The sequence below is a fragment of the Aquarana catesbeiana genome, linkage group LG04, assembly GCF_042186555.1.
Source record: "Aquarana catesbeiana isolate 2022-GZ linkage group LG04, ASM4218655v1, whole genome shotgun sequence".
Taxonomy (NCBI): domain Eukaryota; kingdom Metazoa; phylum Chordata; class Amphibia; order Anura; family Ranidae; genus Aquarana; species Aquarana catesbeiana.
Window position 1 is genome coordinate 235,233,842 of NC_133327.1, and position 23,231 is coordinate 235,257,072.

The 23,231-nt window shown below is 42.6% G+C and overlaps 1 protein-coding gene across 1 annotated transcript in view; it reads left to right on the top strand.

The window, feature by feature from the left end:
• Positions 1-23,231, top strand: part of LOC141139785 (actin-like protein 6A) — a 67,357-nt gene that overhangs the window by 13,370 nt on the left and 30,756 nt on the right. Inside the window, exons 3-6 of the mRNA XM_073626267.1 lie at positions 10,901-11,036; positions 17,787-17,884; positions 19,955-20,052; positions 21,910-22,004. Coding sequence (XP_073482368.1) covers positions 10,901-11,036; positions 17,787-17,884; positions 19,955-20,052; positions 21,910-22,004 — 427 coding nt within the window. The remainder of the gene's footprint in view (positions 1-10,900; positions 11,037-17,786; positions 17,885-19,954; positions 20,053-21,909; positions 22,005-23,231) is intronic.

Below are 23,231 nucleotides of genomic sequence, written 5' to 3' on the forward strand. Positions count from 1 at the left end.
GTGTTCTGTGTTTATACTTATGATAATGTGTATTGTGTCTTCTGAGCTAGAAGACGGCAAGTCTGACCTGAAAGGTCAGACCTCTCTGAGTCACCTAGGCTGGTTAAATGACTAGTTAATGAGCTCATGTTAATTTATGTTTCTGGTTACAGTTGGTATTGTTAGGGTAATATGATCAGGAGGGGGAACTTCCTTCTCAAGTGTATAAAAGCCTGTATTCTTGTTCAAATAAACAGTTCCAGCTTTGCAGCCAAATGAGTCCTGCCTAGTTCTTGGTTGTAATATGCGGCTATGATATCTAATATCTATATTCAGACTGGAGGAAGTGGTATATGATGGAAGCACTCAAGCGGAATGTGGGACGTTCCTTTACACGTACCCCTTCTACACAAGCTATGAATGGGGCCTTAGATGCAAGGAATCACTACCATACTAGAATCATTGCAGTCTTAAGGCTTGTTTAAATTAATGGTGTAAAAATGCAGCACAACCACAAGGTTTTACCAACCCCCAACTGCTCCCTCTTTAGCTAAAGGCTCAGTGGCTGGAGTTTAACACATGCCATGACTGCAATACTCTCCTTCATGTCTGTGGTGGGAACTATACCTCCTGTTGTGCTTGGTGGGCACTACAGCCTGCCAGACACAACCAATTCTAGTGAATAGAGCTACACTGCAATTGTGCACCATGTGCATGTTTGCAGTGCAGTATTGCAGCATTTAGGGGGTTAAAATAGGTGATGAGGAGGTGATACAACTCCTTCTCACCGCTTGTCAAATGCTCTCTGAAGAATGATCCTAATGCAAATCACTCTTCACTCTGAAAAGCAGGTTTAAATGTGTCATACCTCCTCCTGTGTCGTTCTTGTCTTGCAGCATGCCAAAGAATAATGGCTTCCTGCAAGACTACAGAGGACGGCCTATGGGAGGTTATTATGAAAGTGTTTCCTTCATATTTAAATGAAATCAGTTCAGAGAGCAGGGCTCTGGGAGGGCAGGTTCTGCGGGGTGGGACTCTCCCTGTTCATAGTGGTCAGCATATTTAAATGGGCAGGATTGAATTCTAGTTGTGATCCATTCAAGCCTGTCCAGCAGCAGCACAGCCTGCTTTCAGAACAGGCTGTGTATGTGTGCATGAACGGGTTTCCTCCTTGAATGATGCTGTGATCTGTGAGGTGGAACTTGGAAGGTTTGGACTCTTCCTGTAGGTGTGACTGGGCTGGAATGAATAGTGTTTAGGATGTATTCAATCCCACCCGCCATTAGAGCTGTGAAGGAAGTTACATCATTTGCAGTGTCTGAAAGACTACAGAGGGGTGTGTTTTAGGCTAGAGATGCAGCAGGAAGTGGTTATGGAAGGGTCTCAGTCTACATCAGACTATACAGCATGTCACAGGGTACAAAGCCACAACTTAAGCCAAAACATCAGATCTGCAGAAAACAGAGCGACATGGTAGCGAGGTATATTCTATGCTGGGACTGATGATTCTATTTGGTTCTAGAGTTCAGCCTTAAATTTCCAGGATGATATCTCTTAGCTCTAGAATGATGACGTATAATTTCAGTGTATTGTTTGCATAGCATATCACTTACATTTGATTATGTTCAAGTTGACATTGTATAGATGGCTTGAAAGGTGAGAGCAAGAGCTCTAAATTGCATGCAGTGTAACTAAAGTGGAATTATGGTTCAACCTTTGGACACATACACATTTCTAATTGTTTGCATTCAGGAAAGTGTGCTGCAGCCTCACCAGAACAGATTTCTTGTTGTTGTGGAACTTTGGGTTCCAGCATGCTGTGCCATTCTTGGCCATAAATACAGGATTTGCTGGCAGGACATACTAGAATATGTATTTTCAACATCTGGGAATAATCCCAAATGAATATATAAAATTTGCTTTAGAGCAGGGGTCTCCAAACTACGGCCTGTGGGCCACATCCAGCCCACTACAAGATTTTATTTGGCTAGCAGCTACGGTCAGTTGCGAGTCCTTCATGTGCAAAGATTGAAAATTAAGGCCAGCAGAAGTTGCCTATGGTCTCCACATCAATTCCACTCTCCCCATTACGAGGGACTCTGATGTAAGGGGGATTCTGATGGGGACTCAGATGTAAGAGGGGACTCTGATAGGGACCCTGATGTAATTGTGGACTCTGACGTAGACCCTGAGATATAAGGGGGGACTCTGATGTAGACCCTGATTTCATGGGGGAATCTGAAGGAGACACAACAGGAAGTTAGAGGAAATCTCCCAGACTGTTGTCACTGGATTGGTGTTCCTATTACAAGTTTTCCCCTTGCATTTTCCTTTACTAAGAGCTCATTCACACCATCCCATTGTGGTAACTAGGGATGAGCCGAACACCCCCCGGTTTGGTTCGCGGCAGAACATGCGAACACCATTTACTGTCAATGGGACTCAAACGTGAAAAATCTAAAGTGCTAATTTTAAAGGCTAATATGCAAGTTATTGTCATAAACAGTGTTTGGGGACCCGGGTCCTGCCCCAGGGGACATGTATCAATGCAAAAAAAAGTTTTAAAAACGGCTGTTTTTCTGGGAGCAGTGATTTTAATAATGCTTAAAGTGAAACAATAAAAGTGAAATATTCCTTTAACTTTCGTGTCTGGGGGGTGACTATAGTATGCCTGTAAAGTGGCGCATTTTTCCCATGTTTAGAACAGTCCCTGCACAAAATGACATTTCTAAAGGAATAAAAGTCATTTAAAACAGCTTGCAGATTTAATGTAATGTTGCCCCCCCCCCCCCAGCCCAATACCAGGCCCTTTGGGTCTGGTATGGATATTAAGGGGAACCCCGCATCCAAAAAAAAAAAAAGGCGTGGGGCCCCCAGGCCCTATATACTCTGAACAGCAACAGTATACAGGCGGTCCCCAGGTTACAAACAAGATAGGGACTGTAGGTTTGTTCTTAAGTTGAATCGGTTTGTAATTTGGAACAGGTACATTTTGTAAGTGTAGCCCCAGCCAACACTGTAAAGCCTCACAGATACTTTTGTTGAGCGCAGGAATAGGCCCTGTTGTGAAATATTAGATCAAAAATTTTAATTATACGCCCCTGTTAAACAGGGGCAGAAAAACTGGGCCTTAGGCAGTGGTGGTATTGCCCTGAACCGAAAGTATTCCTAGAAGCTATCATCATAAAAATTGAGGAGGAATAGGATAGTCACTCAGCATAATAGGATAGTCATTCAGCATATGCAGTCTTCAAGGGATCCCACATCCATAGAAAAATCAATCGGTTACATCAGCATCAGGTGCTTGGTAGCTTATGATCTAAGACTGATTAATTTTTATGAATGTGAGCCGATCAACAGAGTCTGTGGACAGGCGCACTCTGTGATCGGTTACAAAGCCTCCAGCAGAATGTGCGTTCAGAAAGAACGCTGGATGCAGGACAGGCCAGTAGCTCAATTGCATATTGAGCAAGCTCTGGCCAGTGGTCCATCCTCAAGACCTAGTAACCCAGTGGATGTTCTGGTGGAAAGGTCTCCAAGTCTGATCTTGCCCCTAGATATTCCTGCACCATGTAATTCAGACGCTGGCGATGGTTGCTGGAACTGATCAGACCTGGGCGCTGAAGACTGAAGGATTGTCTGAAGGCATTGGTCAGCCGGCCACCTTCTCCACCACTCTTTCTGTGACTGAACGAAGCCTCAGCAACACGTTGTTCAGCACTAGGAAATTGTAACCTCCCAGGCTCTGGAAACGCATTGCACAAAACTTTCTGCAAGGCCTCCCGAAGATGTTTCATCCTCTGCTCCCTCTGCGAAGGCTGGATAAGTTCTACAACCTTGTAACGTGGATCAAGAAGGGTTGCCAGCCATTAATGATCCCTCTCCTTGATACCACGAATCCTAGGGTCCTTTCGCAGGCTTTGCAGGATCAGGGAGGCCATGCAGCATAAGTTTGCAGAGGCATTTGATCCTGAGTCCTCTGGGTCACTAAGGATCACATGATCCTTAACCACCTCTTCCCAGCCACGCACAATTCCATAGGTTTATGGGGACGGCAAACGATCCCTTGAAGACTGCTGCTGATTCTAAGTGTTATCCTCCACCTCCATGCTGACACAATCCTCCTCTTCTTCCTGTGTGATCGGCGGGCCTGCAGAAATACTAGTATCTGGATAAAGGGGGCCTTGAGAGGTAAGGAAGTCCTCTTCCTCCAGCTGTTCTGCCTTAAGTGCCCTGTCCATTATTCCACGAAGCGTGTGCTCCAACAGGAAGACAAGAGGGACAGTATCACTGATGCATGCACTGTCACTGCTCACCATCCTCGTGGCCTCCTCAAATGATGACAGGACAGTGCATGTATCCTTGATCAGTAGCCACTGGCATGGCGAAAAAAATCCAAGCTCCCCTGACCCTGTCCTGGTGCCATACTCACACAGGTACTCATTGATGGCCCTCTGCTGCATGTGCAGCCGCTGCAGCATTGCCAACGTTGAGTTCCACCTGGTGGGCATGTCAAAAATGAGGCTGTTCTTGGGCAGGTTGCATTCTCTTTGAATGTCAGCCAGCCAAGCACTGGCATTATATGACCAGCGGAAATAACCACAGAATATTCTGGCCTGCCTCAGGAGATCATGTAAGCCAGGGTACCTGCTCAAGAACCGCTGCACCACCAAATTCAGGACGTAAGCCAAACAGGGAACAGGGGTCAAGTGTCCCTGTCGGAGGGCAGAGAGGAGGTTGGTGCCATTGTCGCATACAACCATTCCTGGCTGAAGCTGGCATGGCGTCAACTACCTCTGAGCCTGCCCCTGCAGAGCTGACAGAATCTCTGCCCCAGTGTGGCTCCTGTCCCCTAAGCAGAAAATTCAAGCACCGCATGGCATCTTTTTGCCTGAGTGCTTGCGTAGCCCCTTGAGCGCCTACAGAGCACCGCTGGTTCAGAGGAGAAATCTGCAGAGGAAGAGGCCATAGAGGAAGAAGAAGAGGAGGGGGTGGAGGAGAGAGCTGTGGCAGAATCACCACTAGCATTTTGGAGGCGTGGTGGCGGAACAAGCTCCAATAATACTGAACCCTGTCCTGCATCCTTCCCAGCTGCCAGCAGAGTTACCCAGTGCGCCGTGAAAGAAAGGTAATGTCCCTGTCAATGCCTGCTGGACCATGAGTCAGCAGTAATATGCACCTTACTGCTGACCGCCCTGTCCAACGAGGCCAAGACATTACCTTCCACATGCTGGTAGAGAGCCGTAATGGTCTTCCGTGAAAAGAAATGCGTTTGGGAACCTGCCACTGAGGTACCGCACATTCCACAAATTCACAAAAGGGGGCAGAGTCTACCAGCTGAAAAGGCAGCAGTTGCAGTGCTAGCAATTTGGCCAAGCTAGCATTCAGACGCTGAGCATGTGGATGGTTGGGACCGAATTTCTTTCGACAGTTTGGCAACTGGGGTAGGGAAATTAGCCTGCTAAAATCCGATGTTGGTGTACCGCTGGCAGATTGGCCGCAAGTACTTGGGACACCTATTTCTATACCTTCATACCTCTCAGTGCAGGTTTCTCAGAGGACTGGAGGTATAGTGGGGTTAGAGATCCCAGCTGATGAGGAGCAAGGAGAGGTCCACCTTGTTCTTTGATGTGGGTCTTTTAAGTGCTGTTGCCAACGGACTGCATGGGAGGTCGTCATATGTCTGGTCAAGCATGTGGTGCCCGAGCAGCTGCTGTTTTGACCACGCTTGATACGCTTCAGACATATGTTGCAAACCGCAACGGTGCGATCTGCTGCACATGTGTCAAAAAAGGCCCACACCAAAGAACTTTTCAAAATAACTGCAATAATCAACAACTATGGGTGCACTGTATGTATTGTGTACTGTGTACACCACCAGAAAAGTAGTAGCAACTGCACTAGGGGTGCACGGTACTGTGTACACCAACAGAAATGTAATAACAACTATGGGTGCACTGTATGTATTGGACTGGGGGCGAGCGGCCTACTGAAGTCCAGTGGTGTGTCTTTTTATCCTGCCCTACAAAACCCCCCTCCCGTCCTTTTGAGTGCTTCTTTGGATACACGTGCAGTAATACATGCCTTCCAAGCAACATTATATGATACACCTCTGTGCTTGCTGATCCCTATCAGACACCCCTGAGGAAGAGTTTATCTCGAAACGCGTAGGGTACTCTCTGTGTGTGTCCCATACACACCTGGAGTCCTATGATTGTGGATCCTCTGCATGTTGTATTGCCATGTCTTCATGGTTGTAACTTGTAGCCTGTACCTTATGCCCACTCATCTGTTGTACCCCTAAATTACCCGTACCCTCACCCCAATAAATACCTACATTTTTGCAATCAAACCTATACTTATTATACTCCTTATTATACTCTATTACTTATGATCAGGTGTGCCCTTTAAAGTCCCATAAGAGGAACAAAATTTCCATTCTCCCTGAATTTTGGGATGTGGGTCCACCTCACTCAATAGACCAACATCGCACCACCACCCTGTAATCACTGTATGTATTGTGTACACCACCAGGAAAGTAGTAGCAACTGCACTAGGGGTGCATGGTACTGTGTACACCAACAGAAGTTTAATAACAACTATGGGTACACTGTATGTATTGTGTACTGTGTACACCACTAGAACAGTAGTAGTAACTTCACTAGGGGTGCATGGTACTGTGTACACCAACAGAAGTGTAATAACAACTATGGGTGCACTGTATGTATTGTGTACTGTGTACACCATCAGAAAAGTAGTAGCACTAGCAACTGCACTACGGGTGCTCGATACTGTGTACACCAACAGAAGTGTAATAACAACTATGGGTATACTGTATGTATTGTGTACTGTGTACATAACCAGAAAAGTAGTAGCAACTGCACTAGGGGTGCACGGTACTGTGTACACCAACAGAAGTGTAATAACAACTATGGGTGTACTGTATGTTTTGTGTACACCACCAGAAAAGTAATAGCAACTGCACTATGGGTGCATGGTACTGTGTACATCAACAGAAGTGTAATAACAACTATGGGTGTACTGTAGGTAATGTGTACTGTGTACACCACCAGAAAAGTAGTAGCAAGTGCACTAGGGGTGCATGGTACTGTGTACACCATCAGAAAAGTAGTAGCACTAGCAACTGCACTACGGGTGCTCGATACTGTGTACACCAACAGTAGTGTAATAACAACTATGGTTATTCTGTATGTATTGTGTACTGTGTACAAAACCAGAAAAGTAGTAGCAACTGCACTAGGGGTGCGCGGTACTGTGTACACCAACAGAAGTGTAATAACAACTATGGGTGTACTGTATGTATTGTGTACACCACCAGAAAAGTAGTAGCAACTGCACTATGGGTGCATGGTACTGTGTACACCAACAAAAGTGTAATAACAACTATGGATGCACTGTATGTATTGTGTACACCACCAGGAAAGTAGTAGCAACTGCACTAGGGGTACACGGTGCTGGGTACACCAACAGAAGTGTAATAACAACTATGGGTGTACTGTAGGTAATGTGTACTGTGTACACCACCAGAAAAGTAGTAGCAAGTGCACTAGGGGTGCATGGTACTGTGTACACCAACAGAAGTTTAATAACAACTATGGGTGTACTGTATTGTGTACACCACCAGAAAAGTAGTAGCAACTGCACTATGGGTGCACGGTACTGTGTACACCAACAGAAGTGTAATAACAACTATGGGTGTACTGTATGTTTTGTGTACACCCCCAGAAAAGTAATAGCAACTGCACTATGGGTGCATGGTACTGTGTACACCAACAGAAGTGTAATAACAACTATGGGTGTACTGTGTACACCACCAGAAAAGTAGTAGCAACTGCACTATGAGTGCACAGTACTGTGTACTGTGTACACCGCCTGAAGTATATTAGAAAAAGTACACCAGGAACGGCCTGCAGTCAGATATAGCTAAACTGGATACAGTAGAATATATATATATATATATATATATATATATATATATATATATATATATATATGAATAATCTGCCTGTCAGAAGTATATTAGAAAAAGTACACCAGGAACAGCTTGCAGTCAGATATAGCTAAACTGTATGCAGTGGATACATATACAGTATATATATATATATATATATATATATGATACTGTCTGTATTTATATAGTAAATAGACTGCAGCTAACTGAATAACCTGCCTGCCTGAAGTGGATATATATATATATATATATATATATATATATATATATATATATATATATATATATATATATATATGAGACTGTCTGTATATTACATACACTGCAGCTATCTGAATAACCTGCCTGCCTGCTCAATCTAAATGACACTCTCTCTCTCCGTCCACGCCAACAACACACTACACGGGGCTGACGTGCAGGCAGCCTTATATAGTGTATGGCATGGACTTAGTCCCCCTGAGCCATGATTGGAAAAAGGCACCCTGCCTTTGGCCAATTATGGCACTCTTAGCTGAGGGCGCTGGGATTGGCCAAAGCATGCAGGTCATGGTGCATGCTTTGACCAATCATCATACAGCAATGCACTGCTCTCCCACAGTGCATTATGGGCCGTTACGCGCCGCTCGAATTTGGCTCGAACGGCCCATAATGTTCGGTTTTCGAAGGAACGGGCGAACAGCCAATGTTCGAGTCGAACTCATGTTCGACCCAAACAGAAAGCTCATCCCTAGTGGTAACGCTTAAATGTGTTAGTGCAATGCAGTCTCATTCACCGGACTGCACAGGCATGCGTTTTAGTGCATATGCTATAGAAAATGCTGCATGCACAATTATTGGTCCGTTGTGGTGCTTTGAACAGCCCATTAAAATGAATGGGCTTCCTGAGCACATTACATGTTAATACATGACACAAAGCACAACAATATGTCTGTGTTGACACTCACTGCAGCAGACCAGGCTGGTGTAAATGTGCACTAGTTTTTTCAGTGACAGTGATCGTCAGTACAAATAGAGTGGGGAATCGCTCCAAAAGAGACATCAACAATAATAACAACTTAACACAGAGCCCAACCCTTCTCCACTTAATCCAAAACTAAAGAAAATAATTGACCTAGAGATACACTTTACATGCACCTCTAAACTGCACATTCTGTTTGGACACACTTAGAACAAAGTCTGCAAGGTAGTGTTCAAATAGAAATACATTTTTGTCTAAAATGACCAATGACAAATGTGCAAACACAAGAAAACGAAGACCAAGCTCAAATAGTATTTATCCTTTTGTGCTATACATTCTAAGCATAGCAAGTATATTTATCTCTGTTGAAGAGCACCCATGCATCCCCTAACAATGTAGCATCAGTCTACCCTGATCACAGCTGACTACATATTTTAGTTGTGCAGATGATGCAAAGCCAATGCTGGAATACATTAACCAAACATTCTACATGGAATATGCAATGCCAGCTGCCATCATGGTAGACATCACTGATGTCTCAGTGTGCATCATAGGAAGGTGACAGGTGACGTGAAAGCAAAAGGAGGAGAGAGAAGCGCCGAGCCAATCCTTTAAACAGCTTAGGAATTTATTCAGTATATAAGTATGAAGCAACACTAAAAACTTGCGTGAAAAATGTTGGAGCACTTGCAGAGTGCTAGAGCGGGTGGGAGCTTCCACGTGCAGTGTCAAAGGAGAACAGGAAGGCCGCCGGGAAGCCTCTATTGAGGGATCTACGAAGCCGCAGCTCGAGCCTCTGTAAGCCTCATAGAGACACAGCCGACGCAAGTTTTTACTGTTGTTTTATACTTATATACTTAATAAATTCCTAAGCTGTTTAAAGGATTGGCTTGGCGCGTCTCTCTCCTCCTTTTGTTCACAGTGATCTGGTTCCTCAGCCCGCGCCTGAAGCAGCCTCGCTCGCTTTACAGCCTCCATTTAGAGACTTTTTAGAGACTAATTTTTAGGGGTTCATCCCCCAGAGCTTTCAATTCACTCACCATTCACATGGTTGCACCTTCATGTATCAGCATGCAGATGCATGCCTTTTCATTTAAATTTTAAACGTTTTCATCAGATGGTTTAGCGCTGAACATTATACCAATATTATGACAGGTGATGAGAGGCTACCATTTCCTCTCCATAATATATAGGTTGCCAATGTCATTGCTGACCTCTGAGAATACTAGTCATTTGCAAAACTTCAGTGACCGACCTGGAACAAGCATATTCTTAAAGAGTCAAGGGGAGGAAAGAATTAATGATCTTTACATACATACTGTAGTTTCCTTGAACCAGAGAATTAGCAGCTGCGTGGAGTTTGTCTGGAGCTGCATGTGGGTTTATATTGTGAACGTGTGTAACTAACTAGACTCTGAGCACTTAGATTATAAATTTGTTTTCTGAGAGACTAAATATGATATCGGAGACACATGTGCATGTTTGCTCCTGTATGGGACTTGAGCCAAGCTGTGTGCATGCACAGATACACACAGCGCCAAGCAAGCTAACCCCCCCCCCCCCGCTCCCTCCTCCTCCCTTCTCCCAACAAATTCTATAACAGCTGCAGAAACCTTCACTCCCTTATCCTCAGCAACTCTCTACAACCTGGAGGTTTGGGGGAAACTGCATAGTGGGTGGAGAGCAAAAAAGTAAGTGTTTAGGGACAGGGGGGCTTGCAAATGTACTGGAGCATTTTTTACAACATTTTTTTCACTGTTCTGCCCCCATGGGACAAAGTACTCTGCAGTCCTCTTGTCTTGGGAAAGTGTAAGGGCTGAGACAGTTTGCAGTTAGGATAGATCCACCTCCTTTTCAGCTGTTTTTGGATTTGGGACAAAGTACTACATGTACACTCATATTGTATTAATAGTTGCTGTGAGTTATTATACTTTGAACTTCATTTTTACTCTTTTCATTCCATTACTAAATAAGACATATGTATTCTGCAGTTAGATTTCCCTACAACAATTGGCGCAGTGCTTGGCAGAGAGGATGGCAGCACCCCAACGTATTACATCGATACTAAGTCAGATGAGTTACCAGTGAAAAACATGGAGGCTGTATCACCACTTGAAGATGGACTTAGTAAGACTTTTTCTTAATTTACAATATTTTTGTTATTGTTGGAGTCATTTAATGCCATTATTAGTAGAAGTAGTAGTAATATTCGTAGAGGGTGCAGTATAGTAGAAGTAGTAGTAATATTCGTAGAGGGTGGAGTAATACTGATATTAATATTTTAAGTAGTATTCAGTGTTATTACTGATACGCTGCTATATATAATTTTTATTTGAGTTTCCATAAAAATACAAAGAAAAAAACAGGCGATACATAACATACTCAACATACAACACTTCAGCACTAGGCCAGTAGCATAGCTTCAAGGCTACTATACATCTATAATAACTGTATGTTATTATGGATGTAGCTTCTACATAACATTTATCCCAGACTCATTTTCATGTAATGTGACTTCAACTGTCTCCCAGATCTAATAGTATTTGATGGATCCAAACAAATTCAATTAATAGACCCCAAATTCAGTGCATAAGTAACCACCTCCCATCTAGGGAATCACAAAACCAAAACCCACAATAACAGTACCAACTTTATATGTACAGTATAAGAAATTGCTACTACTAATTTCAATCTACTACTTATTTACTACTTATTTTCAATCTACACCTCTTCCCTGGGTCAGCTGACGGCTTTCAATATCATTTCTACGCTGACGACACACAAATCTATCTCTCCACCCCTCAACTCACTCCATCAGTCTCCTCACGCATCACTAACTTACTAACCGACATATCTGTATGGATGTCACACCACTTCCTCAAACTCAACTTGTCCAAAACCGAGCTTATAATATTTCCTCCCTCACGTGCCTCTTCCCCTGACTTGTCTGTCAAAAGCAATGGCACAACCATCCACCCGTCCCCACATGTCAGGGTACTAGGTGTTATCCTGGATTCTGAACTCTCCTTTCGGCCCCACATCCAATCACTTTCCAAAGCTTGCCGCCTCAACCTCCGCAACATCTCCAAACTACGTGTGGCGGTTCTGCAGACTCACAGTGTCAGAAGGATAATCGGTACAAGCCAGGATCAGGAGCCAGGTGGATAACAGAGCAGACAAAGTCAGGTGGAAAGCTGAGGTCAAACTCAGAAGTAGGCAGAGGGTATCTGTAAGACAAGCCAGGGTCGAAGACTGGAGCAAGCAGGAGACAGGTCGGGAACAAGCCGGGTCGGTAACTAAGGATCACAGGAGCAAGGGAACACAGGTAACAAGCTGATGATCAAACACCACTTCAGCCAAGGGCTGGCTTCCTTATAAAGGCCCATGTGATGTGCTGGTGGAGACGCTGGGTCCTAGAGCCCGTCTCCTGCCCTGACAGATGCTGGGTCCTAGAGTCCTCCTCCTGCCCTGACAGGAACCAACTATGGCAGCCTCTAAAGCAACTGCTGCATCGTCGTCTGGGAGGATTAGCCACCTATGGGCGAAAACCAGTTGGCCTGCCAGGAAATATCAGACAAAGTCTAGGACCGCTAGCCCCCTTGTTTCCATGGTTGCTGGAGCACCTGCAGTTTAATCCTGGAATTTCGCCCCTTCCACAAGAAGGCTGATACTAAACGATCTATGTTCCTAAATATATATTTTGGTATCCAAATAGGTGAGTTCCGAAATGCATACAGGAAAGGGGTAGGAATTTCATCTTCAGCAAGTTAACCTTACCAATGAGCGTTAGAGGGAGGTTTTGCCAAGCTTGCAGCCTGCGCATTAACGTTAGCAACAGTGGAATGACATTCAAATTAATAAAATCAGAGACTGAGTTAGTAATATGAATGCCCAGGTACTTAACCCTATCCACTTGCTGTAATGGGCAATTGCCCGACACCCTGCAAGAAGGAGAAGGAATTTTAAGTGAAATAATCTTAGACATACCACAATTTACTTTCAGACCAGAGAATACAGCAAAGGAATTCAGAATAGACAGAGCTGCCGAGAAGGACATATCAGAATCACATAAAAATAAGAACATGTCATCTGCGTATAAGGTTGTCTTTTCTATTAGGTTTCCGACTTGAATACCCCACACCTCTGGAGAGGCTTGCAGAGCCACAGCCAGGGGTTCAATTAAAAGAGCAAAAAAGCCAGGAGACGTGGGGTAACCTTGACGGGTACCCCTGCCCACCAAAAAAGACCGAGATAGCAAACCATTTAGTTTAATGGCTGCAGTAGGGCTATGGTACACAATACTGATCCTATGTCTAAACCGAGTGCCAAACCCGTATGCTTCCAACACTCAGGTCATATACTGCCAGTCCACAGAATCTAAAGCTTTTTCTAGGTCTAGAAAAACGAATATGCCTCAACTAGAAATATCCGGTCCCAGCTAAGTGTTAGGGTGTTGAGGACAGCTATAAGATCCTCTGTATTATAAGAGGCTATGGGTAAGTATAAGTCTCTATAAAAGGAGGCAAACGTCTATAGGATGTCCTCTCTGTCTGTGAATAACACTCCAGATGATGAGAAAATACAGGGGATAACTGTCAGGGGTTTAGCCTCAGCCATTAATAATGCTAACAACTTCACATGTTTGTCCCCTTTCTCAAATATACGTTCTTTACTCTGTCTCAAAAAAACAGTGAGCAAGGTCCTGGTAATGGAGGTATAAAGACCTCCTATCAAATTGTAAATTCGCCAACGTCTCTGGGGAAGGTGTGTCAGCATGCGCCTGTGCACATTCCTGATCTCTATCTTGCAGGGTTGTTATTATGTGGTTATTATATACCCCCCCCCATACATGGCAGAAACAATACTCCCTCCTGGAATATCCGATTACGAAGAACTACATTGGCTAATGTGATAATTTTCTACCCCTCACTAAACTTTTGAAGTACTCTCCCTGATCCATCATTACACATCACCCCTATTATCCAGGAGTGTGAAACACGACGCCCTCTCTCCCCTTGATTCCTGACTCCTTTTCCCCCACTTCCACCATCCTCCCTATTCCCATGGGAAGGTGGGGAGCCTCTGTGCACTTCTGGAGATTGTAAAAGAACGGCTGGGGACTGTGCAGATCATTCACATGACTTGACAAGGCTCAGAGCTTGAAACATGTCATCATGGTGACGGGACCACACTCATGGCCTGCCTCTCCGTGCCACTCTCTCCACCTTTTCCATTGGATGCTGTCCTCCTGCGCAGCGAGTGACGTCATCGCAAGTCGCCGCTCCTGCACGGTGTTACTAGAGTAAGATCCGAACAGTCCCTGACCGTTCTTTTACCATCTCTGGAAGTGCACACCTTCCCACCCACCCTGCCTCGGGATCTAACAAGCCACCAACACCAACGGCACCATTGGCAAGTGGAAAGGCACACCCAGGGCCCTTCCATCTGAGGACAGGCATGGTTTCTCAGCCATTGGGATTTGTGGACAGGTACTGGTTGTCCAGGTTGGCAGACTTCATGTAAGTTTTTACATTTGATGTTTTCAATAAACTAATTTTAACTACGGAATTCATAGAGGCTGTCATCTACATGCAATATGAGAGACTTTTTGCTTTCCGCTGTATCTACGACGGAAAATACACTTGGATTCAAGCGCTTTATGGATTTTTCTGTTGCAGCTCTCTCTTGATACTCCCTCCCAGGAGTTATTCCCAGCAGCCAAGAACTACAGGATTGCCATCAATCCCCCTGTATAGATCTCCTTAGCAGGCTCCTGATCTTTTTTGTTGTTTCTACTCCATACATTCTGCAGAGGGAAAGGGGGGAAATTCCAAGTCCTTAAGTTCCACTGCACAAAGGGACTCCTGAAAAGAACTCCGGATCCCTCATATTAGTCTATGACAGGATAGATATGTAAATAGTAGCAATAAGGTACCAATATAAAAATTTAAGAGAATAGTTAATCTCAATGAACAACATATACCAACTGACCAGTCCTGCGGGAACTTACAGGGAGTTGACCTCCCCCCATCCAGGCAGCAATGTGTACATTAACATGGTCATGACAGGAACAGAACCAAGGAGGGAGAAATTCAGGCCAGGGTATCCAGCCACTTTGAGGCATTTGATGGCGATTCAAAAAATTTCACAGATCCCATATGTTCCACTCATAGTTTGCTTGGGTACAGCATAGCGTAAGTACGCCCCTTCTCACGCAACTGCTTCCTCACCTCCACAAATGAGCGCCGACACCTCTGAAGCTTAGGAGAAAAATCCGGGAAGAAGTGGAGAGTGGTATTTTCATACCTGATCTGGGGTTGTTTCCTGGCTTCTGCGAGTATGAGGTCCTGATCCCGATAGTTAAGTAAGCGGACCAGAAATGGTCTGGGTGGTGCACCTTGTGGTCTGGGACCCGTCAGTACTCTGTGGGCTCGCTCCACTATATAGGCAAGTGTGCATCAACTTTGGGATATCTTTAAAAAATTATTTCAAAAGCCAACAGGATTCGCGCCCTTTGGTAGGCCCACCACTCATACATTATTTCTGCGCAGCCAGTTTTCTGCGTCTTCCGAACGGGCCATCAGCATCTTTATTGTTTGCTGTAGTTCTGCATCATTGTGGCGAATGGTGAATGGCAGCATACTCAATATCAGATATGCGGGTCTCAGCAGCAGATATTCTGATCCCTGAACTTATCAAGGTCCTGTGCCTTATAAGGCCGCACTCTATGGCCAGCGTATCAATCCGGCCCATCAGGGTAGTTTTGCTGGCCTCTATAGCAGCAAGGATGACCGAGGCGGAGGAATTTTCCCCTGGTTACTCTGTAGCCACTGACTGCAATTAGAATTTAAAGTAAAAAAAATATGTAGGCCTCTATTGTTTACGTCTTTTAAAAATGTTGGTTGCTTGGCTGTCTTTATGACTTTCTGATTCAGTGCTTCTTGACCCAGGTAAAGTGTGTTGATCAGAAGTCCTGACATTATTGTCTGCTTATTGTTCCAAGTCGGTGGTTAAGAGAGCAGATAAGCCATAGAGAGAAGAAAGTAGTATTTATTTGGAAAGAGGTGTGCAATGGCATCTTACAAGTTATTGCCAGCATAGGTTTGGTTTAGGCCCCTTTCACACTTGTGTGACTTCAAAGTCGATGCGATTTTACTGCGATTTAAAGGCCATGATTTTGTCATGATTTTTACTGCGATTTGGGAGCAGTACTACTTTGTACGACTTTGCCACAACTTTGGCATTAACAAATGAAAACATACATGGTGTGAGGCTTGTGCTTACAGCTTGTGCTTACAAAGTCGTACTGAAATCGGGTCTATAATATTCAGGTACGATTTGCATGCTAATTGAGGGTTTAACATTGAGGTCTATGGAGTACATCTCGCATGGAAGTTGGACCAAAGTAGTGCAGGGACTACTTTGAAGTCAGCACGACTTAAAGTCATGCCAATATGAATGGTAGTCATTGAAAATCATGGAGAGTTTGCAGTACAAAATCGTGGGACAAGTCGTATAGGTGTGAAAGGGGACTTAAGGAGACCTGGGATGGCTATACCAATTGAATATTGTTAGCCCTTAGAAACTGTAAGTGAACAGTTAATAAGTTCAGGCAAAGCATCAATGTGCTGGCATCTACTCTGAGTACAGCTGTGCAAATCAAATCCACTGGGTTTGCGGCACTTCCTGACCACTGCCAGGACGGTTATTCCCCGTCACTGGAAGTCAACTACTATACCTTCCTTCGGGGGATGGGCCATCGAACTGGACTACATCAGAGATCTTGAAAGGCTACTGGCGCAGGAGGTAGGTAAGGAAGACCAGTTCTCTCTTACCTGGACTGAATGGTTCATGTTTCGCTACTCCTTAGATTTCCAAACGTGGTCCGAAAGCGATATTGACTCTAGTTAGGTGTACCAATGACTGTGTATTCGTACCTGATCTTGCTTTTTCCTTACCATTTGTTTCTTGCCCTGCCCTATACCCTTCTTCTTTCTTTCTCGATACACTAAGCATCAGTGACAGATAGGGAGCATGCAAATGACAGAAAGAAGCCTGAAAACATTGCTAAGGGGCGTAAAAAAAGAAAGAACCATGGTATGCTTGATATTTCAGAATGATTGATGTAAAAACATTTTGCATTTAGTGTCACTTTAAGTTTAACCTATAATTTAAGCTCCTATATTTTCACCTCTAACTCTTGACTCTAAACTAACACTAAATTAACTCCCAAAAGTAGGCTCCTACTTTGCCAGATTCCAGTACTATTTGTGCCCAAAGCTCACTTTTCCGTGCTGAGCATAGAGGAGCACTGACCTGCTCTATACCTGACCCGTACTTGCACTCTACTGTAAATGTGCAATATAATCAGGAGACTTCCAAAAAAGGTAAATACAGAGCTGGATTCACTGCTGAATTAGTATGACATCATTTATATGTAGTCAATAATTAGATGGGAAACAAATCTTGTTTGGAGGCATTATACTTTACAGTTATAATGGCTAATAATGTGCTTTAGTTTTCTCCAAAAAAGGTGAGCTGGGACAAATTAACTTCCTTATCGAGATTAGATGAGATCAGCCTCAGGTACAGGTTACAATCCTAACCATATATAGTAGTCGATAAAGTATACCTTGTTCATGTGATTTCTATATTTGCACAAATTATGACAGCTTTATCGTAGTTTCCTGAATGTTTTTTATGACTAAGTAGTGGACTTTAATCTGTCTTCTAGTTTTAAATTGTTGTATGGTTTTAAAACTCTCAGTCTGTGAATAAAGGAAAATGATGTAATGTCATCAATAACATCAGCATCAAGAAACAAAGATATGTTGTAAAGAATTTACATTTTCATAACATTGCATCCGTTCCTTGCAGTTGAAGATTGGGATGGCTTTCAGGCTATTTTAGACTATACTTTCAAAGCTCTCAATGCAAAGCCTCATTTACATCCAGTGCTAATGACTGAACCATTTGTAAGTAAAAATCATTATTTTTATTATTATCAGTGTTATTTATTTATATGCCACACTAAATGATAATTTTTCATGCTTGGATACTAAGTTAAAGAACATTAGCAACAGCCCAAAGACATATTTATCAACACATTGGATTTCGAATGTAAAGTTAGGTCCTCTTAAGTACAATAAAAAGAGCCACCTCATTATGTCATCAGAGTCCACCCTTACATCAGAGTCCCTATTGATGCCTCCTTACTTCAGGAGCCCCCATCAGAGCCCCCCCTTACATTAGGAGCTCCCATCAGAGTTCCCCTAAACATCAGAGTTCCCATAAAAGCCCCCTCATATCAGAATCCTCATCAGAGACCCCCCCTTACATCAGAGCCCAGCCTTACATCAGCGCCCCCATTAGAGCCCCCTATACATCAGAGCTGCCTTACCATCTGGCAGCAGGATTGGAGCGGGGGCTCATGAGGTGGAGCATGTTCATACTCACTGCTTCTTCCAGATGCTAAACCTTTCTCCTCTTCCAAAGCAAATACACTTCCTATAAACATCACGCCACCCTTGTTTTGTGAAATCAAATGTGTGTTTCTAGTGCAGAAAAACAAATGTCCCTGCACATGGTGTGAATGAGCCCAAAGGTCCTGTGTAAACGTGCTCTGGGCTTCTGTTGATCTCAATAGTTTGACATCAGTTTAAGATGCTCTGAGGTAATTCAGAATTCATTGACAGGTTAATTTGACCTGCATTTGACCTTCTTCTGACTTGCATCTGACCTGCTTCACGTGGCGCAAACTCTTTAAAACACAAAAAAAAGCCCTTCAACACATCCACTAAAGTTAAAGATCCTACAGTTTTTTTCAAAAATTCCTTCTTATCCATTTGTTTTTCTTTCATTTATTAAGATTACTTTGCGTTATAAGCAAAGAATCTTAGACCTCTGAAATGTATTAATGTGCTTTTACTAAATGAAAAATGGTGTACATACAAAACTATTACAGTTATAGGAATGCAATACAATACTGACAGATATACAGTACCTATAACAAGCAAAATGCCTAGCAAATAGGCAGAAATTATGGTCTGTAAACAGTAGAAATATGCTTAAAAGTTACTTAACTAAGGTTACAGTGTTCATGATCTCCATAGACAAGGAGGACCCAGTTGCTGGAGATCAGGCGAAAGAGTCTTCAGGTGTAGCTTCTTCTGGCTGGTACAGACCTTCCTTGGTGTTAAGTCATTATGGAGTCCTTTTGAACATTCTCCAATTCCACCTCAAGATGGCACTATGGTATCATACATGCCACAGGTCATATATTTCAAAAAAGCCAAGCTATTGTTTGCCCAGATTACAAACTTGTTTACAGTAGTTACAGAGACACTAAAATCTAACCGTCAGCTGAAATACAACAATAGTTCATTGTTCCCATTGTATCCAACAGCATTTGTTTGAAAAGTATCCCCTCAGACAAATTTGATGTCTGTTTTTAGTGTAAGCCAAACTTCTAAGTCAAACATATTCTTTTTAAGCAAGTCTGAAAAAAAATCATATAAATATATTTATATCAAAAGCAACACATCATTGTCATTTGGATATGAGAGAATTGAGTGGCTCTTACTGGTATTTTTTCAAAAAGGAAAGTTTGATATAGTTGTAAAGAAGAGAAAGGCCAGTAAAGACAAAATAGAACATATTAGGCTTAATTAACACAAGGGTATTGATCTTTATTTTGGCAAAGTAAATGTAACTTTCAAATATTAATGGACCCAGCTGAAAATAGCTGTCATTTTACAAAATAAAGATCCTTATCCTGCTGTGTTTGCTTTATGATTTGTGTCCAATTTAAGCAACCCTACTTGCTAAAACCTGGTGCTTCATTTATGAACCTACTGTTCATTTTCACCAGAAAATGTCTTATGATACACAGTATGCTATACACAGGCTAAATGGAGTTCCCCTTTCAGAGTGGCAACTTAATATGAATGATCTGCTAATGGAAGTTTCCAGATTTATGGAGGGAAGTGTTGAGTACAATAGGACACCCTGCAGGGAATGTCTGAATTTATTATTTATTATTTTAGTGGAATACCAGAGAAAAACGTGAGAAGTTGACCGAGTTGATGTTTGAGCATTACCATGTTCCGGCATTTTACCTCTCTAAAAGTGCAGTACTCTCAGCGTATCCTTCTTAATGCTTGCCATATTCACTTTTTTTGATGGCTACTAGTAGGTGAGTGGACTGATCTGTCAGGTAGGCTATATATATATACATATATATGTATTTTTGGTATGTCTTTATCTCACATTTGGCTTCTTTATATCTTTTACATTTTACTCTGCTTGTTCAGTGTTAAAAGAGAAGTGTAGGTTTTAACCACTTCAGCCCCGGAAGATTTGGCTGCTCAATGACCAGGCCATTTTTTGCGATTCAGCACTGTACCTCCAGCGCTGCACCTCCACTGCTGCAAAGAAGCTGCTGGCAGGACTTTTTGTGACGCCCTAAAAATAGCGCCGCTTTACCGCCGATGCCTGGGCACTTTCAGTGTGAAAGGGCTCTAAGTCTAGTACATGGTTTACATTCGTATTAATATTATTATACAGGATTTATATAGCACCAGCAGTTTATGTAGCATATCTCATGAAACCCTAATGCCCTGTACACACGACTGGTTTTGCCGTCAGAATAAACTCCGAAGGTTTCTCCAACAGAATTCCATTCAAGCCGTCTTGCCTACACATGGTCAAACCAAAGTCTGACCAAAGTCCGACCGTCCAGAACGAGGTGATGTACAGCACGTACGACGGGACTAGAAAAAGGAAGTTCAATAGCAAGTAGCCAATAGCGTCCGTCTCGTACTTGCTTCAGAGCATGCGTCGTTTATGGTCCGTCGGAACAGCATACAGACGAGCGGTTTTCCCGATAGGAATTGGTTCCGTCGGAAATATTTAGAAAATGTTCTTTTTCTAGGTCCGTCACAATTTTCGAAAAAAAAAGTCAGATGAGGCATACACGCGATCGGAATAGACAATGAAAAGCTTCCTTCTGACTTTTTCTGTCGGACATTCCGCTCGTGTGTATGCGGAATTATACTACCAAGCTTGTGTCAGCATCCAGTCTCTTCTTTGATTGCATTGTAAATGTCATTATTAGTGTCCCTAGTTGTCGAAAATCCAACAGTAGTGCCTAGTTTACATTTTTTTCGGATAGTTGTGTAATAAACAGACTTCAGGAAGGGCAGCCGGAACATTTCCTGCAGTTCCCTCTTGAATTGGACACAGTGGTAGACATATTTTCTTTCCATATTTGCGACACCTAAAATAACTCAGCAAAATACATACTTGTTTTATTTGATTTTATAACATTCCTGTTAAAATAAAAAATAAAAATCAGACAAATATCCACTGAGGATCTACTCTCTATTAGTATTCTAAGGGTCAATACTTTCAGCCCTTGTTAGAGCAGATATTGCTTTTCTGCTACTTTTATTGCTCACGATCATGTATTTGCATGTCATTTTACTGAGTGCTACGATGTACACATTGTGCTATTTTTTTATTGAAAATAAAAACATTTAATAGACAACAACAACAAAAAAGGTCCTATGTAAAGTCCAGCTTAGGCGGCAACTATGGCTCCATCCATAGATACAGTGGAGGAGTAAGCATAGCCACCCTAGGAGAGAAAGTATGTTTTTTGCAGAATTATCAGGTTAAAATAAAGAAATAATAGCTTAAAAAAGACTAATGCAACCATCACCTCTAAGGACAGTTTATTGAAATATATTACATTTTTGCTGTTGAGTTTAGACATGCTGTGCCTTTGAAAATGGAAGAGATTCATACGTTCCTCCTTCAATTGTCATTCATTTTCCTTTGGTTTAAATCTGAATTGATGCATTTAGACAATAAAGACACTGTCTTAAATGATAATTATGTTTTTTACTTTATAAATTACACTTTATAAGCTGCCAGTAATTGAAATACAAGAACGGCTATCACTGTCACAGTACAAGAATTCCTTTACTTATAAAATCAGATTCGCTAGTGGAAGGAATACTGGTTTGATTTTGGATAGTGGATCTAAATATACAACAGCCATTCCAGTGCGTGATGGACTTATAATTCATAAAAGTAAGCATTAACTATTTATTATTAATTACTAAGTATGTCAACATCCTTTTTTTCTTTTGACCAATACTTTTAATTAAAATGGCCTTTGTGTATTTAACATTCTGTAAAAAGACTTGATTAATGTTGGTAAATTTTAATGAACTAACAGATCTAATCTAAACTGCATGTGGCCAGCGTGATGTCCTCATACATTTGTTTTCCATTTGTAGACATTGTGTTGATTTATTTTAACTTTTTTTTTGTCTGTGTGGGAGATTTCATATATTATACTGTTTAGTTGTTTTTGTAAAAGAAAACCATTAAAGTAGAACTAAAAAGGCAGATCATTTTTTTCCTTTTGGATAGAGCAAGGGAGGATATTTTTATTCAGCATCTGTGTCTCATTGTGGAGATTTTCCTTCACTTCCTGTCCCATAGGCAAAACAGGATATGAGAGAAAATCCCTTAAATTAGGGGAATTCCTTGGAGACCCCCAGGTCACCAGATCTAGTATCCCCGTTTTCCCATCTATTACTTTCCTGGGGACGACACAAAATTTGGGATTTTCTTTCACTTTCAATGATAATGGCAAACAGGACAAAAAAGGGTAAATCTCCTTAACGGGGACCCAGACAGCAATAAAGACTGACAAGCATTCTAATCCCTCTGTACGCTATACAAAATTTAAATAAAATGTTTTGCCTTTAGTTATGCTTTAAGTTGAAGGAGAAGACAGGGTGTTTGTGTGACAGCATCAAAAGAATTGAAAGAACAATTATAATTGAATTAAATAATGAATGTTATGGGTGTGGTCAACATTAGAAACAATAAAAAATGTTGAATTCTAAAGATGAATTCCAGGCAAACAGCTAACACACAATTGAAACAAATGTATCTGAACGCTCTAAACCATCAATGTACTTCCAGACCCTGGACCTCACTACCTGTGACTGGACAGTGAATGAGAAGTAGCACACTAAGGAAGTCATCTCCTTGCTCTCCCCTCTAATAACTATGTGACTGATAGAAATAAAGCTTTGATTGGCTCCTAGTGCTGCCCCACCCTCTCCATTGGCTCCCGCTGCTGTCAATCAAATCCAGTGACACAGGGGCAGGTCCGAGTCCTGCTGTCTGTATCAGTGGACGCAACAGCACTCAGGAGCATGCCCGCACAAGTGCCCCCATGGAATGTGGCTCACTGTGGGGGCACCTGATGTGAGGGGGGAGCCAGGAGCGCCGCCTGGCCCC